The sequence below is a fragment of the Manis pentadactyla genome, chromosome 11 (genome assembly GCF_030020395.1).
Source record: "Manis pentadactyla isolate mManPen7 chromosome 11, mManPen7.hap1, whole genome shotgun sequence".
NCBI classification, from domain to species: domain Eukaryota; kingdom Metazoa; phylum Chordata; class Mammalia; order Pholidota; family Manidae; genus Manis; species Manis pentadactyla.
Window position 1 is genome coordinate 28,704,296 of NC_080029.1, and position 17,039 is coordinate 28,721,334.

The following is a 17,039-nucleotide window of genomic DNA, read 5'->3' on the forward strand; positions in this document are numbered from 1 at the left end:
GGGCACCCGCAGCGCTACCACTTCCAGGAAGGTGTCCAGGGTCCTGGGACACTGAGTGACCCCAGGGACCTGAACTTGTAGGAGCCTGAGGACCCTCTGCTCATGCACCCCAAGGTCCAAGCCCAGGGCATCCCCCACGGCCTCACCACCACTATTCCCGACCCTTTGCTTGCCAATCAGTGTGTTCAGACACTGTGCCAAATGACTCACCACAAGCCAGAAAATCACTCCTATTCGCCCCCTCGAGTGGATGGGCAAACTGAGAGTCAGAAAGGAGAGGCACTCGCCTGCTGCCGCAGGGCCGGTCAGCCATGGAATGATTAGAACCCAGATCAGCTGCAGACCCCAGGTCACGGGTCCCTAGCCACCCTGCCACGTGCCCCCACCAGAATCCTATTGCTCCCCAGCACGACTTCCTGGGCCCCCGCCACTAGCAGCCCATCAGGGCAAGACACACCTCTCTGGAGCATCAGAAGGCCCCCCCAACGCAGCTCAGCCCCAACCCCATCTTATCTCAAGATCACATGCTCACACCAAGCAAGCACTCCCTGGAGCAACTCATGCAGGAACACTTTCTTTCCTGGGGCATGGGGAGAAGGGCAAGGGGAAGACAGAGGCAGGAGGGGTGTGTGAGTGCAATCTTTCCTGGAGCACTTCTTCCCCTGCACTCACTCAGTCACTTAACAAATAAGTTCTGTGAGGGGTATAAACAGGAATAAGGAAGTCAGGGAGCTTACAGCTAGTAGGCCTAACAAGCCATGTACAGCCACTCAGCACAGGAACCTAACCTAGAAATGACAGCAGTTTCAATCAGCTATGGGAGTGGGGTAGGGGATGCCACCTGGGGGCGGGGGACAGGGAGCAAGGTGCTTGTGAGGTTGCACAGAATTGGCCTTTACAAGTGGCAGAGGTTTCAGCAGACAGAGACACAGAAGAGAGGTCCAGGTGGCTGACAGACTGATGGTGTGGGGGCAAGGGGGCAAAGGCCCTGAGGCAGGAAGTGCTTGGCTAGTTTTGTAGCAGGAAAGAAGTCACCAGGCTCTGCCCTCCTGTCCTTACCTGGAGGGAGGTGGCAGGGCTGTGTGTTACAGCGCTCCACATCCACAGGCTTTGACAGCTGCAGGCTCCCGCAGCGGCTGGGCAGCGCAGTGGCACAGACGACCTGGCGCCTCCGAGTGCCTGAGTTGCAGCTCCTGGAGCACTGGCGGGGTGGGGACGGTGAGAGAACACAGGCACAGGGGGACAGGCCTGAGGCTCAGGGTGAGAATGAGGGTGCCCAGCAGGGAAGGGAAGGGCCTGTAACATACTCAACCCCGAGGACCTGCACGCATTCAGCCACCTGCCAGAGACCCAAGGGACTGGGACCAGGCAGTGGGGGTTGTGTGGCAAGTACTCACTAGACCCCAGGCGCCGACATGCCATGCCTGGTCACTGATGGGGGCACAGGCATCATGCAAACAGGGCTCAGTTAGGAGGGGTGGGTCCTCCAAGGAGCATGCTGTGGCATGGAGCAGAGCCCCCTGGTCACTCCGGCATGTGACACTCCGCCTCCGGACGCCAACACCGCAGCTGACGGAGCACTGCAAGGAGCCAGCTGTCAGTAGAGCTCATCCTCACCCAGAGGAGCCTGCTGGGTTGGACAGCTGGAGACCCACTGACCCAGCATGGAGGGCGGATAGCACCCTGCAGCCCATGTCCAGCTCGTGGGCCCAGAGAGGCTGAGTCACTCTCCCAAGGTCACACAGCCTGAACCATGGCTTCTGACACCAGGCTGAGGTGCATTTCCCACATTCCCTTATTTGTAATTTGTACATATGTAGATGCTGGACACAGTGACCAGCAGCCCCAGAAGGTGCCAGCAACTCCCTCACTCCCAAAAATGTGCCCAGTGGTGGCTTCATGCCAAGGCAAAGCCTTTCCCATCCTGCCCAGGATCCTAGAGGAAGAAGAGCACTGGAGCAGGAGTCCTGGCTTGGCCTCAGCTTCCAGGATAACCCAGAAGGTCTCTTTACCTACCAGGATCTATTTCAGCAGCAGACTCCTGTCCTGCTGCTGCCCCAGGCCCAGAGCCAGCTCCTGATTCCAGCCCCGTCCAGGCAGGGGCCTCACCTCTCCCCAGGGCTCTGCGCTCCAGGCTGCACAGCGCTGCAGGTTGCAAGCCTGCATGGTGGGGGGCTTCCCAGGCAGGTCTGCACACTCGGCCTCCTCAGTGGCCTCCTGGATGCTGGCCCCATTGGTTGAGATGCAGTAGACTGAGCGGGACTGGGAGCCGCCTCCACAGGAGGCCGAGCAGGGCGCCCAGGGACCCGTCTTCCAGCTGGCAGGGAGCAGGAATCCGGTGAGACTGGCCCAGCAGCAGGGGCCCAAGCCCAGGCCAAAGAGGGCACCAGCTCTTACACACAGAGTGGACTGGTGACCCCCTGTAGCTCAGCCCATCCTCTAAACATCTGGGCCTGTGCAAATGGGGGGCAAAGAGCTCTGCCCAAAGGCCAAGAGGCCAGCTCTGCTGGCCAGCTCCCAACACCATGCACTGGTCCCTACAATGCCAAGCCTGGCTGTCCCCCTCTCAGCTTGCTGTCCTCATCTGAACCCCCTCTTTCTTCTTCTCTTCAGGTTCCCTGTCACCCCCAGCCAGATTCCATTCCCTCCAGGTCCAACCTCAGTTGGGGGTGTCTCCCGGAGGACTGTGCTCACCCACGTGGGGGGCAGCCTGCCTGGCCTGGGGTCCGAGGACCCATGGAAAGGGCAGCACCCACACCATGCAAAGCCAAGCCCACCACCATTCCGGGAGGCCAGCTGCCACCAAGGCCACAGGGTGGAAGGACTGTACCAGCTCTGCAGGGAGCCCGTGGCCTGCAGATTACCTGCTCCCACATACAGGCTGGGCCCCAGCAAGGCGCCACACTCTGGGCCGGTGCAGGTAAGAGGTCCATTATGCACAAACAAAGGCACTGCTGATGCCGCAGGCCCTCCGGCCCAATGCCCAGCCCACTCCCCGCACTCCTCGGTATCTGCCAAGCCAAGTCCCCTGAAGGCTCAGACAGGCAGGGCCTCCAGTGCCTTCTCCCCACTCCACCACCAGCCTGAACATGCTGGGCATACAAGGGTAGACAAACTAGCCTGGGTGTCCTGCTTAGACCTCTCCAGGGTCTCCCCTAGTGACAGCTGCCTCCCCACTGTAGCCACAGTGGTGGGAACCCTGGGCCAACTCTTTGCTCAACACCTAAAGCAGTCTAGGGACCCCACTCCCTTCCCACCCAAGTGCTTGGGCCCCACCATGGGCAGAGGGGGTGGGCATGGCCTCACTGCTTGGTCTGTGGGCACGGGTGAGGGTTGCAAGGGCGGCGGTCGGCCGGCCGTGGCTGGTGCTGGCACATGCGGTCGGGGTAGACCTCGTTGTCGGTGGTACAGAACACCTGGCGGGACTGGTGACCTGCAGAGGCCCAGCCATAGTGAGCAGCCAGTCAGTCAAAATTCACCAAGTGCATTCTCAGGACTGAGCACCATTCTGGGCACGTGCCAAGTGTCATCTTGGGTAAGCTTCAAATGACCCTCAGGGTAGGTGCCATCAACACCCCCAATTTGCAGATGAGAAAACAGACTCAGAGAGTTTTATCTGGGGGTGACAGAGCCCTGCTCTGACACCTGGTCAAGGGCCCCAGGCCCAGCCTCTGCTGCCAGCCTCCAGGAAGCCCTCTCTGGTTCTCTTAGGTGGGGTCCTCCATGTAGTTCTGGACCCTTGGGCTTCTCTGGGGTGACCCCATAACACGCAGATGTCTCATCCACTTGCCCAGCTCCCCCGCAGGCCGCCTCCTTCCCTGGGCCACCGCCCTCACCTCCGGCACAGTCCACGCTGCAGGTGCTCCATGACCCGTGGCTCCAGCTGAAGCCAGGCCGGGCTTCGCTCTGGGGCAGGTGGAACTCGTAGTGCACGCCAGGATTGGGCTCCTGGCTGATGAGCTGTGCAGGAGGGTCCTCGTTGAGGCCTGCCCACCTGTGGGGTGTTCCCGTCCCGCAGCCCTACTGCTGGTCTCAGCACAGAGGCACCCCCTATGGCCCCCGGGGGCCAGGTGTCCCTAGTCCCCCTAGGGGGTGTCTCCCGCCAGGCCCGCTCACCTCGATGACCAGTGGCTCTGACGTGGGACCGCGCGCATGGAGCCGCTCAGGCGCCAGGTCCCCCTCTGCACCCCGCTCATAGTGCAGGACAGTGCTGGCTGCAGGCAGGGCCCGGGCGCCCTCGATGGTCCAGTGCCCGTTGAGGTAGTATTCACCGCGGGCATTCTTCACCGCTGCACGGTGGGGGGGGGACCCAGTCAGCCACCGGAGCACCACGCCTCCTGCCACAGCCCCAAACCCACCCAAGCCGAGCTCTCACCCAGGAAATTCCTGCTGGCAGCTGCCTCCTCGATGAGGATGCTGGTGGCCCCCACAGGAACTACAAGGATCTGGTTGTAGCCTGAGGGGCAAAGAATCTCTGGGATCACCCAAGCCCCAGGAGCGAGTTGGCCCTGAGGACGTGGTCAGGGAAGGGCAAATGGGACCCAGGAGGGCTGGGCTGCCTGGGAAAGTGTTCCTGAAGGAGGAACCGGCTGTACAAAGGCCAGAAGGGTGGGCAGGCTGAGGCACCCCAACTGACTGGGAAGGGGAAGGGGCAGCTGGGAACAGTGGGGAGGGGAAGAGAAAGGGCACCTAGGTGGCAGCCATGTGAGGTTCCACGGGACAAGTGCACAGAGACCCTAACCCACGGGCCACAGGCTTCTGTGCACGGCTTTGACCTCCACCCTGAGGTACAACCTGAGCGTCAGATCAGACCCTCTCAGGGCCAGGAGGGTGCCTCAGCCAGGAAGACACAGGCAACAGGCCCTCATCTCAATTGTCTGTGGAACCCCAGCGGGCCCCACCTCTGCTGAGGTCGTTGGCATCAAAGGTGCCTGTGACAGGGTGGCAGGCTGTGCCATCGCCCCCACACTGCAGACACTTGTCCTCCTGCTTGGAAGAGTCAAGTTCGTGGTCGCAGCCGACAGCCTGCCAGGCAGAGATGAGGGACATGGGAGAGGCTAGAGGGAGTCACGGATGCCCCGGGAGTCACCAGCCCCGTCAGAGAGGAGGGCCTGCTCCTCAGCTCAGGGCTGAGCACACCCTGGCCCTGGCCAGTAGCTGACAGCCCACCTCTTCTGCCACTGGCACCCACCTCCCCTTCTCTGGCAACCACACGTCGCTTTCCTTGAGAGGCCACTTCTCTGCCAAAGAGTTTGAGAGCCCCCCAACAGTGGGCCTGGGCAAATCAGTGGGTGGTAACCCTTGCTCAAAGAGACTGCTTCGGGAGAGCCCCAAGCAAGATAAATCGGAGGCAACTGCAGCATGGGCAAGGGGCTGGAAGCCCTGGAACAGGCTGCCTCTCCCAGGGAGCTGCCAGGCGGGACTGCAGGAGCCCAGGCTGCTGTGGCCATCTTCACCCTTGCCAGAAAGAGCCTGCCTGATTCTGTGCTCACCCAGCAAGAGTAAAGCCAGAGAGCTAGCAGAGAGACATTTCCAGCAGTGTCATTCAGGCGCCGGCAACCAGACAGCCCATCCCTTCAATGGCTTTCTTTTCCCCTTAAGTCAGTCTGAGTTGGTTTCTGTAACTTGCCACCCAGAGAGTTACTTTTACTGTGAGGCTAGTTTTCAAAAGGGAAAGGTAAGAATGTCATAGGGCATCTGTGATGTGAGTCACCTTAGAACCTACTCTTGAGAAGACATCAAGCTTATGAGAGCCACTGGCCCTGCTGGGGTGGAACAAGGCAGGGGGACACCCTGCAATAAGCCCCAGGCCAGCCCCCAGGTGGAGGTGGGGAGCACAACTCACCCGGCAGCTGCCATCCACACAGATGTCCCGTTTGCCAGGCTCACAGGGTGTCCCATCTACAACAGCCTCCCTATGTTTGTAGTAGAAGCTCTCTCCCTTGGGAATGCAGTTCAGTTCACATTTGTTTGGGGCTGGGGCAGGCAAGAGGGTAAAGTTGAAATTTGAAGCAAAGTTCAAGTCCTATTCTAACAACAGCCTAGTGTGGGCAAGGGCCAGAAGCACACAAACGGCTAGGAAAGAAATCCCTGGCGGCAGTGTCCCCAAGTGGCTCAGAACCCCACCCCATCCCAGGGAGAAGGGATGTTCTCCTAGAAACTGCTGCATTTCTGGGGATCAAGTCGAAGACAAATCCCAGGACGAGGAAAAAGTCAGACACTCAGGCAGGCATATCTCAGCATGATTTGTAATAGCCCAAGTGTTAATAATGAGCTACTCTTCAAGTAAGTTATTGTCAATAGAATAACACATTCAATATGCTGTTTAAAGTTATAATTATGGAGACTATATAGCAATGTGGGGAAAATGCAAAATGGTACTATGTACTATAAATACATAAACACACACACACACAGAGAAAATAATGTGAAAAGGTCTAGATTGAAATGCCAGCAGTGACCCTATGAAAGACAAGGGGTTAAGGTCTTTCTTGTTTCAATTTTTATATTTAACTAAATATTATATACACGTCGTTTAAACAGCCCAAAAGTGCTATCGGGATTGTAATCAACTTCCACAACAAAGAAGGCATCTCTCTATGACCCCTGTTAACCTTTCCTCTGTGTCCAATACTTCTATAATACAGATATGTATGTTTAAATTATTTTCAAAACACACTCATTTCACAATTCAGGAGGAGCAATGAATGCCAAGGGGCCCCACTGAGGCCACCCGCTCTAGCCAAGAACCCCTCTCCCACCCTGGGGCGCACACAGGATAGAAATGTTCACTGACTTGGAACCCAGACTGCAGCGTCCAGGGGTCGTTCGCAGTGAGCGGCGAAAATAGAAGGATCATCCTAAGGCATCTTCTGACTCATCTAAAAGGTTTTAATTATATGCAATATAGAGAGTTTTTTTTGGTGAACTGTACCACTCTGAAAATTAACGACCTACACCCTCGTCAAAGTTACCATGAGCGTGACCTCCTGCCCTAGGGGGCCCTCAGTAAATGGGGTCTTGCTATGCAAGCCCCTCCAAGTCCCCCTTGCAAGTTGTCCGAAGTCAGGCACCAGCCCAGCCACAATGCCTCTGTGCACCACGAGGAAAACTTTCCGGAGCAGGCCACGAAAACAGGGTTCAAAATGGCATAGACGTAGCCATGGCTATTTGAAAATGTATATGGAGGGAAAAAAAGAATGGAAAGATCTCAAAATGACCGCCACTGCTGTGCTGCGATGGGCACGTGCTGGAGTTACTGGTGATTTTTTAGAATGTATTTGACAAAGCACGGTGGTAAGAATTGTGAAATGGAAAATCAGTGTATAAAAGAGATCCCAGAAGATGGGGAACAGCATAGGAAAACGAAGGAGGGGCGGCAGGGGTGCCGGAGGCCACCGCCGGCTTACCTCCGTAGTAGGGCAGCCACTTGTAGCGCCGCCCCTGGAAGTCCTGGCCGTCGAACTCAGCGCACTGCTGGGCGCGGAAGTCCGGACCGCCGGCGGGGCAGCTCTGAGGTTGGCGAGGGCCAGGCCGGGAGCGGGAAAGTGGGTTCACAACGGGGGGGCGCCCGCCCACTGGCCCGGAGGCCAAGTCCTGTCCCATCTCCCCCACCCCGGGCGGTGCCGCAGCGCCCTCCCCTCCAGGGGGCTTTGGGGTTCCGGAGGGGGGAGGAGTGCCGGGTGAGGGAGCGGTTTCCAGCGCATCCCCGCGGGGTGTCAGGCGGGTAGGGGTCTGGGAAGCTGGTGACCCCCTCCAGTGAGCTCTACCTGTGTGTGACAAGAGCGGTGACTCCGGGCGGGGCCCACGCAGCTGAAGCCTCCATCTCTCCTGCCGGACGGAGGAGTGCACTGGGAAGCCCCGACCCCGCCTCCTCCAGGGGCTCTCTGGCCACAGGCCGGCCCGCTGCTACGGGGCTACCCCGCAGGCAGTGCTGGGCCAAGGGGGCAGCAAGGCGAACAGGGGCGCCCGCACACCTAACTCCCCTGAGGCAGGTGTAGTAAGTCCCACGTCTGTGCTTGGGAGAAGGGAGACTCAGAAGCCTCACTCTCCTGGGGCTCGTTTAACACAGGACCACTCTGCCTCTTAAAGCAGATTCCCAGAGACTCAAACTCCGCCCTTGCGGATAAAATAAGATGCAATATACACCAATCTGGTAGGGTCATTCTGCCATCTAAGGAGTAAATGTGTATAAGGTACTTAGAATAATCTCTCTTCTCTCTTCCTCCTCTCACAGGGTTCTCCCGAACAGTGAGTTAAACCCACTAACAGACAAACTGTCCCCACACCTTCTTTTGTGACCCACCCCTCATGGCACCTGTCAGAGTGCAGGGCACATAGTAGGTGCTTAATATGTCATTTCAAATGGAAAACGTCTATACTTGACGAAGAGGCTGAAGACAGAGACACTGCACCCGTTAGGAATTGTTGAAGATCATTCATTAATTCAACAAGAATTTGATGCACCTGCCACATGCCAGACAGTTAGGAGCTAGGGACTCAGGGCTGGATGAAGCCGGCCCCAGCTGCCCTAGGGTAAGGTTGACTCCACTCTTCTGGAATTAGAATGTAAGTAGGTGGGAAAGGGCTTGATTTCAAATGCTCCATTCATACTATCCCAGAGCCAACCTTGCTTGGTAGGTTCTGCCCATGTGGCCTGGCACTGGCCCATAACACTTAGCCCAGGACCCAGCCAACTCCCTCTACCTGCCCTTGTTTACCAAGCTGGCCCATTGTGGCATCCCCTACCTCTGGGAGTAGCAGGGGCGCTCCCGGAAGCTGATGCCTCCTCCGCAGGTCCGGCTGCAGGGGCTCCAGTTGCCCCAGGGGCCCCAGGTGTCACTTTGCCGCCTCGCCCTGGGGGCCTGAGGAGAAGACAGCACTGGAGCATGGCTGGAGCCTGCCCAAGGGCACTGAGGCTCACAGGAGGGCACCTGCCTAGATACTCCCGCGCCTGTTCAAGGAGCCTGGGATTCCCTCTCCCAGAGACGGCCCTTCAGGACTTGGCAGTAACATCAGACACCCCAAACATATTCATTTGCAGAATTAGCCACCATATACCAAAAGGCTCTGAGAGCCAGTCCTTCTCACCTGTCAAAGTAGTCCTCACCAGCAACTCCTGCTATTTGCCAGGCACAGTGGGGAAACCACCAATCTGGGGGCAGATCATTTCTCCCCTGATGACAATATCCCCTGGCCTGTATTCAGTCTGGCTTGAGTACCAAGATGTCTACGAACATCCCCTTGCACAGGAGCCCATAGGTCCACAGAGTGTGCCCTCCAGGAGGGAGATATGAATGAGCAGGAGAAGCGGGCCATACCCTCAGGTAGGGAGAGCCCCACCTGCACAGGGAGTGTTGCCCCAGGAAGTGCCAGGCTTCACCAGGGCCTAGAGTGGAAAAGCCACACCAAGCCTTGATGCATCTGCTCCTGCTCTATGTGGTGACACTTCAGGAAGTTTCTATAGCTCTGGCCTATTAAACTAGGGACTTAATCTAACCCTGTGTGTACATGATGGTGGGTAATTGTGGTTTCTTCCTGCCAATCTGTGGCTGAGACTCTCAGGAGTCCCTGCAATATCTACTTCCCTTTCTTAGCTGGGTACCTCACTGCCCAAAACAAAAATTCATTTCCCAGATTTCCTGCAGCTAAGTGTGGCTGTATCACTAAGTTCTCACCAATGAGATGAAAATAAGAGTGTTGTGCAGCAGCCTCCAATAATATCCTTAATAGACAGCCTGCGTATGTGTTTTTCCTTTTTCTTCTTCCTGTACTCCTTCCTGCTAGCCAGAAAGCAGATGTGATGGCTGGAGCTGGAGCAGCCGTTGAGATCATGAAGTAACTTGGGAATGGAGGCATCAAACAGTGAAGCAAGTTTGATAGATAATCAAAAGATAGAAGGATCTAGAGCCTGGAGGACTTTGTGAGTCAGGAAGACAGGACAGGTGTTAGACTGGACTTCACAGTTTTGCCAGAATGCAGAAAGTATACTGGAAATATGTCCTGTCTGCTGGAAAGGGACCTTAATTTGGGGCATCGCCACATAAGAATCTCTAGGAAAAAATTACTCCCATTTTCCAGAGAAAGGACTCAAGTCCTAGAGTGGAAAAGCAAGCTTCTGCTCCCACCGGGAGTGTCCAGCACCTCATAGGTTCTCATGTGAGGATGGAGGTTTACACACCTGCAGATAGCTCATAGCTTATTTTTAACACCCCCAGTGCCAATATCAAGTTAGCCTTGTTTTATAGCAGAAGCAGAACCCTAGGCCAGAAAAATTACAGTAAATTTGCTGAACCACACATAAAACCAAGAAGGAAGGGCTGACCAGCCCAAAGGTCTTAGTTTCACTCTTCAAATCATTTATCCTTCAGCTCTAACAGGGACAAACTCCATGCTTTCAAAAATCAGTGATCCAGAATATGTGTTCTCTCAGTGAAATTTAAACAAACTTACTTGGATCAAGTTCTGATTTTAAAGGGGAAGATGGTATCAGAAGAGGACGGGCCTGCATACTAAGTATGGAGCCTGACAAACATCCCCTTGCCTCAGGCCCAGCACCTATGAGGCAGGCATCCACTTGTCCAGGGCCACCAGCAGATGGGATTGAGGGACCTAGCCTGCCAAATCCTAGAGCTGTGTCCTGCCCTCTGCTCCACACTGTCTTTGCGAGGAAAGCAGGCACATTCAGCCAGCAGCATAGACACTTTTTGTTCCTTCGTAACTATCCAAACCACAAGCTGATGGAATTAAGCCAGAATGAGCTGGTCCAGTTGGCCCTCACCCTGCCTGCCCTCACCTGCCTCCAGCTGGTCTCAGCACCCCACCCATGCCTCCTCCAGCTCCCATGGGGGGCAACTCAGCAGCCCCCTTTCCTGCTGCGCTGTTCCATGGGATCAACTGTCCAGTGCATGTGCATGTGTGAGAGGGTGTGCAGGTGGGAATGGAGGCCAAGGCAAGGAAGCTGGAAGTCCAATGCCTCAGGAAGCCCTGGCCCCAGCCTGGGGCTGGGAGGTAGGCAGGAGGCATGTTGGTAGAGCTGCATCTGTACTGTCTTCCTCCCTAAACATCTACTGCTGTGTTTAAGCTAACCCAGGAGATGAGCTCAACGATCCTTTGGTGGCTGGTGCTCCCAGCTAGAACCAGAAACAGGAGGCAGCTGAGCTGTGAGCCTGGGCCAACACCTCTCCCGAACAGCTGCAGCGAAAGGCACTGTTCTTGGCTCACCAGGCCCAGCCCCTTCTGAGCTCACACTCTGCAGGTAGGAGGAGGCAAGAGAAGGCCACTCAGCTGCTTCTGAGGGAGAAGGCTCCTACTAGAACCCACGGCCTTTGTACACCTTGATTCATTTCATTTGCTTGGTACCCTGTGGGGTGGGTCTGATTACCCCCAGATTATAGGAATCTAAGACCTGGTGATATGCTTAGGGTCGCACAGCTGCCAGGGGCTGCCTCTGCATTTCATCCTGGGGTCTTGACACTGGCGCCACGGTCCTCCCTGAGCTGTGGCCTTCATGCAGCCAGGTCCCAGGAGGATGCCTAGGCCAAGGACTCCAGAGTGTGGCCTCTAAGGAGCAAGGACCATGGGGTGGTAGAGGCCACCGTGGGAAGCTGGCAGGTGGGGAGAAGACACGAGGGAGGAGGGCTGCAGCCCAGCCAGGGCTCTGCGGCCAGGGCTGGAAAGGTGGGGTCTGGAGGAGTGCCTGTTACCCACTGACATCCACCCCTGCCTGCCTCTCACACCTTCTTGTCCTTGACTCACGTTTCCTCAGAGGCAGCATTTCCCCTCCCTCCCCAAGGCAGCAAATAGTTTGGGTCTGCCTCACAGAGGGGTGGGCTGTGCTGTGGGGACCCTCTGGGAGAGCTCTCCAGGGGCAGGATGGGACCTGGCTGCCACTGCACCCTCCATCCTGTCAATGCCAGGAGCAGCCTGGCAGGAGTAGCCTCCAGGACCCAGCCTGCTCTGCAGTCCCTCCCCTCCCCAAAGGCAGGTCCTGCTGTCTAGGAGATTCCCTGTATATCCCCGGGACCCAAGCATGTTCTCCTGGGAGCACATCCTTTGGGCCCCCATTAATGAAACAGCTCTGTTTCCTGTGTTGGTTTCCTGTGTCCACTCTCTAAATGTGCACTAATGCAGTAGCCACTAGCTACATGTGACTATTTAAATTTAAGTTAATTAAAACCAAATTAAGAAGCTCAGCTTCTCAGTTGTACTAGCCACATTTCACGTGCTCAATAGCCACAGGAACCGAGTGGCTACAGGTTGGACAACATAGATACAGAACACTTCCACCCTCTCAGAAACTTATATTGGCCAGCCCTGCTCTAGATGCTGACCCCAATTGGGGAGGAATGAGTGCACCCCAAACCTCTAGATGTAAACAGTTGGGCTGAGGGGCAGCCGGATTTGGTCCCAGGCAGATGGTAGGCCTCTGGTGAAATGGGCTACGTAGTCCTGCAACCTTGGCTGGTGCCAGCACCCTCCGTGCTCTACCTTCCACCTCTGAAGACCACCCAGGGGAGGGGTTCCCAGCGTTAGCGCGCGCCCTGCACCTTCCTGACGGAGAGGGAGGTGGGAAGGTTCCATTCTTGCTGAGGGCGGCTCGCAGCCAGGAAGGCAGTGCTAGGCACCTTGGCCCCACGGCTTCAAGGTCCCACCCCTTTTTGAAAGAGCGGCCAGGCTCAGCTCCCCCCAGACCCATCTTCCCTGCCATTGTCCCTCTCCTGGGGACGTGGTCGCAGCCGTGGGGCTCCAGCCCGCAGCCGTGGGGCTCCAGCCCGCAGCGGGGAGCCTCCTCCCCGCGCCTACTCCCCAGGGGTCCTCCCCGCTGAGGCCTCCCCCGCGCCTCCCCAGCAGGGGCCTCCGGGGGCCGGGCAGGGCCGCACTCACCGAGAACCCGGGCGCAGCAGCCAGCAGCGCGAGCACGAGCAGGAGCAGCCGCATCTCGGCCTGCGGGAGACGCCGAGTTGGAGCGGGCGGGGCAGGCACGAGGCGCCGCCCCACCCTGCGCCCCGGGTTCAGTGAGCGGTGGGCGGGGGCCGGCCACCCTATCGCGGATGCCCACCGGTGATCCGGGGAGCCGCAGAGGGACCGCAGGGTACGGGTGGGCCACAGGGGCACAGCGGCCCTGACACTCACCCACATGGCGGAGAAATGGCCTGTCTACTCTGGCTCCTAAAAGTTTAAGATTAACTCAGTGTTCCAAAGGGAAAAAAAGAGGGCAATTAGAAATACGTCCTTGTAAGACAGAGCTCAGAATAAAAGCAATCAGACTCACTGTTTTAATTCACCGAGAAATTCCTATTTTAAAAAGCCTCTACATAAGTTATTTAAACTATTTAATATAGATTTTTCTAAAAGAAAGTCTCTGAAGACACTTCTAAAACTCAAAGCTTTAAAATTGTTAATTTTATCCTACTTTAAACACAAGACAGCATTTCTCTGCGCAAGGGAAGCTCCCCGAGTGGGCTCCATACCACCGTGAGTTCAGTGCCGTGTGCGGGCACGGATGGCATGCGTGTGGGATACGCAGGGTGATGTGTGCGTGTGCGGTGGTGAGTACGCAGGGGGCGTGGGTGCAGTGCCCGTGCGGATTTGCTGTGTGGCCGTGCGTGCATGCGCAGTGTGTGGAGTGAGCGCAGGGTGTGTGTTAAGTGCCGCGTGTGTCGTCTCTGTGCGCAGAGTGAAGTATGCGTGCGTGTGGGTACAGTGTGTCCCGTTCAGTTCAGAACATGAAGCAAGTACTGACGTGTATGCTTAACAGTTTAAATCTGTAATTCTACCTATATTCTATTATTTTTTAAGTATAAGATGACTTCAGTTTACAAGGATGAAACAGCGTACATAAGCCAAGTTCTGCTAAATTTAACCTGGCACATATAACAACATACCTACAGCGTTAATTTAGCACAAGCAGTGGTTCATTTAGTCATTATTTTCAGCCAGTCAAGGTTCAGCGGGCCCACGGGGCCCAGGGCGGCGGTGCGCTACCTCCCCACGGGCCCCGCCGCCCGGGCGACCGCTCTGCTCTGAGTGCAGCCCCTGAGACCTCAGCGTGCGGGGTAGGCGGGTGATGCTGTGCGAGTCCTGTTCTAGGGCTGACACAAAATAAGCGGCAAGTGATGCTCCTCTCAAAGGAGACCGCCCTTAGGGGCAGGGGGTGAGTAGAGTAAGGGAGAGACTGACGACAAGGTAGGAGAGAGAACCTAGAACTACTACCGGGTACTACCACCACTGCGACACTGACACTGGACCACGACCCGTATCTGCAATTCCAAAGTCCGGAAAGCTTCAGAAGTTATTTCAGTGCACTTGGTAAGGAAGGAAAAAACCCGTCAGACTCCACGGCCACCCTGGGTATTGGTCACTGGCCTGCTCCGCGGGGCCGGGCAGCCTCGACCTCCTCCCGCTGCGGTGCGCACCCGGCACAAGGTGTGGGCTGTTTAACGTCGTGTCACCTTGCTGGGGCTTGCACAGGATTCGCACTTAGGGTGGCCAGGCGCTGCATCCCTGCTCCATCGCCAGCGGGCGCAGGGGCTCTTCCCCATCTGCCCCCGATGCAAAGCTCATCCCCGCGCGCCCCGCATTCCCACGCGCCGGGGGAACGCGCCCGGTGCCGCCCGCAAAACCTGAGAGGTGCCGTTCCCACGTGAGGCGCGGGCGGACCCAGCACGTGCTGACCTCGCGCGGCACCTCTGGGCGGCGCGCCAGGCCCTGCATCCCTGAGGGAAGGTCCCGGGCGGCGGAGGCGTGGGGCGCGGCGCCGAGCGCGTTGCCTCCGTCCGCCCAGCACAGGCTGCGGGCGGCTCGAGCGTTTCCCTCCCGTCGCCGACCGAGGGCGCGGTTCGGAGGTGTGACCCCGGAGCTGCGCCCACCTCGGCTCACAGAGCCAGAAGCGGGGTCTCCTTCGAACCCTGAACTTCCTCCGACACGGCTCTCCCTGCGAGCGGGGCGGGGGAAATTCCTTCCGCAGCCGCCGGTACCCGTCCCTTTGCCTGATTATGAGTTTCGGGGAGCGCCCGGGCGCGCGGGACCCGCGGTGCCTCTCGGCTGGCGTCCGCCCCGGCCCCCAGCCAGGGAGACTGGCCTGGTCTCGCGGAATGCCTGCGGAGGCTGGACTTTCTCTCCCCGCCAATCTCCCTTCACCCAGCCCCGTGGACACCCATCCCCAGGGGGGAGGGCAGTGCCTCTGTGGAGAGGCCCCCGCAGTGACCGGCGATGCCCAGTGCCTCCATCTGCTTGGGTCTACGCCAAGGCTTGGCTGCTTCTCCTCTCTGCAGGCACCGGTGTATCCTCTTTTGGGCGGGCACCAGTCACCTCTCCAGTCCCGTTTCCTCTGTGCCCAGGCCTTCCAGCTCTATGCCACCTCCCCCCACACCCCTTACGAACAGCACACTTCTGTGTCCAGCCAGCTGCTAGTCTTCCACTTGGAATTCTATAGTTCTGCTACAACTGAGCTTCTACGCACACACGCTGCTCTTTTCGACCCTCCCAGCCAGGTTTTCCCACTGCCCACAATACACTCTGGAAACAGCCCTCCCTCCACTACCTTGCAAACTCCTACTCTTCCCTCAAAACCTTGGTCAACATCACCTTCTCTAGAGTCTTCCCCACACGGTAGCAGGCAGAGTTGATGCCCACTGCTCCCTGTCTTTGTCCCAGTCTGCTGTAGTTCTGTGGTGCATCAGCCCCTTGCCGATCCTGGCCACTTGTCGTTTTTTCCCTGGCCTCCATTGGGGCAGAGAAAAGTCACCAGTGGGGAGCTCACCCCCTCTTCAGACTCCTAGCTCCTGCAGGTCATCTCCCTGATACTCAGAAAAAAGGCTTATTAAAACATAAGCTTTGAACTCTGCCCCATGTCTTACCTATCAGTGAAGAGGGGAGAAGCCAGAGCTGTGTAGCAGGGGCCCCTGAGGACTTGTGTGAAGCCTCAGGCACAGATAAAGCTTGGCAGAGAAAAGGGAGTGGAATTACCCAGAGCCTCTCTAGAAAAGGAAAATAGTTTCTTTCACTCAAAAAACCCTGCTTCCTGACCCCAGCAGCCAGGAATTTTCTGAGCTTGGTCAAAGGTTCCCAGTGAAGTGGGAGGAAGCAGCTTCTCCTGCAGTGGAGGGTGGGCAGCTGAGGCAACCTCCCCATCTCTTCCTGTTTTTCCTCTATGATCCCTTCTTCTCCGCTAGCCTGGCCCATGCCCACGACTTCTTACTCCCCGCTCCAGTTTCAAAGAGGACCCAGGGTTTGGGGAAGTAGAACCCACACAAAGTGTTAAGGGGCAATCTCGGACGCACCAGCCAGGCTGCGGTAGTTACTGGCTAGGAAAGGTACTTTTCTTCAAGCCTCCTGTCCTGCTACCTCAGAGGGACATGGTGAGCACGTGCCCAGCGCGTAACTGCTTACAAAGAATTGGTGTGCTCCCAAAAATAGTGGTTTAAAAAGAAGACTGCAGAAAAAAGCATAAGACTTGCCCTCCTGCTGTAAATTCCTCTTTGCACTGGCCCTGTGCCACTTACTGGCTGCACCAGACACTCCCCTCCACTTGGGGGTTGGGGTCGCCTGGGGTGGCAGAAGGAGCACAGCCCTTGGAGGCAGACAGACCTGGATTGGGAACCCACTCTCCCTCTCATGGCATGTGAACTTAGGCAAGTCGGGTCACCTGGGTAAGTCTCAGCCTGCTCACTTGGGCCTCACACAGAAGGTAACTGGCTTCCCTAAAGCTCCGAATAGGTGCTCCACAAAAATTAGTTCCTTCCACCCCACGCTTCCTCCACCTGTATTCTGGATTCCCTACATCTTGATCATCTCAGCAGTTTGCAGTTACAGGCACACAGTCAAGAAATAGTGACCAGCTCTCTTTGTGAGGCTGGGTTGGGATGGGAAGGTGAAGAGAAGAGAGAGAAAGCAAAACCCTGAGAGGCTCAGGGCTCCTGGGATGCACCTCCTCCAGGAAGCCTTCCCTTACACCAGCCTCTGTGCTCCCCTGGTGCTAGGGTTTGCACTTTTGAACTCCTGCATTGATACATCTGTCTCTCCCTCTAAATTGTGGA

At 57.0% G+C, this 17,039-nt stretch overlaps 1 protein-coding gene across 1 annotated transcript in view; it reads right to left on the reverse strand.

The window, feature by feature from the left end:
- The window catches only part of PAPLN (papilin, proteoglycan like sulfated glycoprotein), a 31,389-nt gene extending 15,512 nt beyond the window's left edge, over positions 1–15,877 (reverse strand). The window contains 16 exon segments of the mRNA XM_057488336.1: positions 1,060–1,201; positions 1,398–1,580; positions 2,110–2,317; positions 2,865–2,929; positions 3,306–3,433; positions 3,837–3,960; positions 4,117–4,289; positions 4,376–4,456; positions 4,902–5,025; positions 5,846–5,976; positions 7,410–7,512; positions 7,770–7,830; positions 8,749–8,864; positions 12,886–12,945; positions 13,135–13,170; positions 15,861–15,877. Coding sequence (XP_057344319.1) covers positions 1,060–1,201; positions 1,398–1,580; positions 2,110–2,317; positions 2,865–2,929; positions 3,306–3,433; positions 3,837–3,960; positions 4,117–4,289; positions 4,376–4,456; positions 4,902–5,025; positions 5,846–5,976; positions 7,410–7,512; positions 7,770–7,830; positions 8,749–8,864; positions 12,886–12,945; positions 13,135–13,140 — 1,705 coding nt within the window. The 5' untranslated portion in view covers positions 13,141–13,170; positions 15,861–15,877.
- Positions 15,878–17,039: the final 1,162 nt, after the last annotated feature.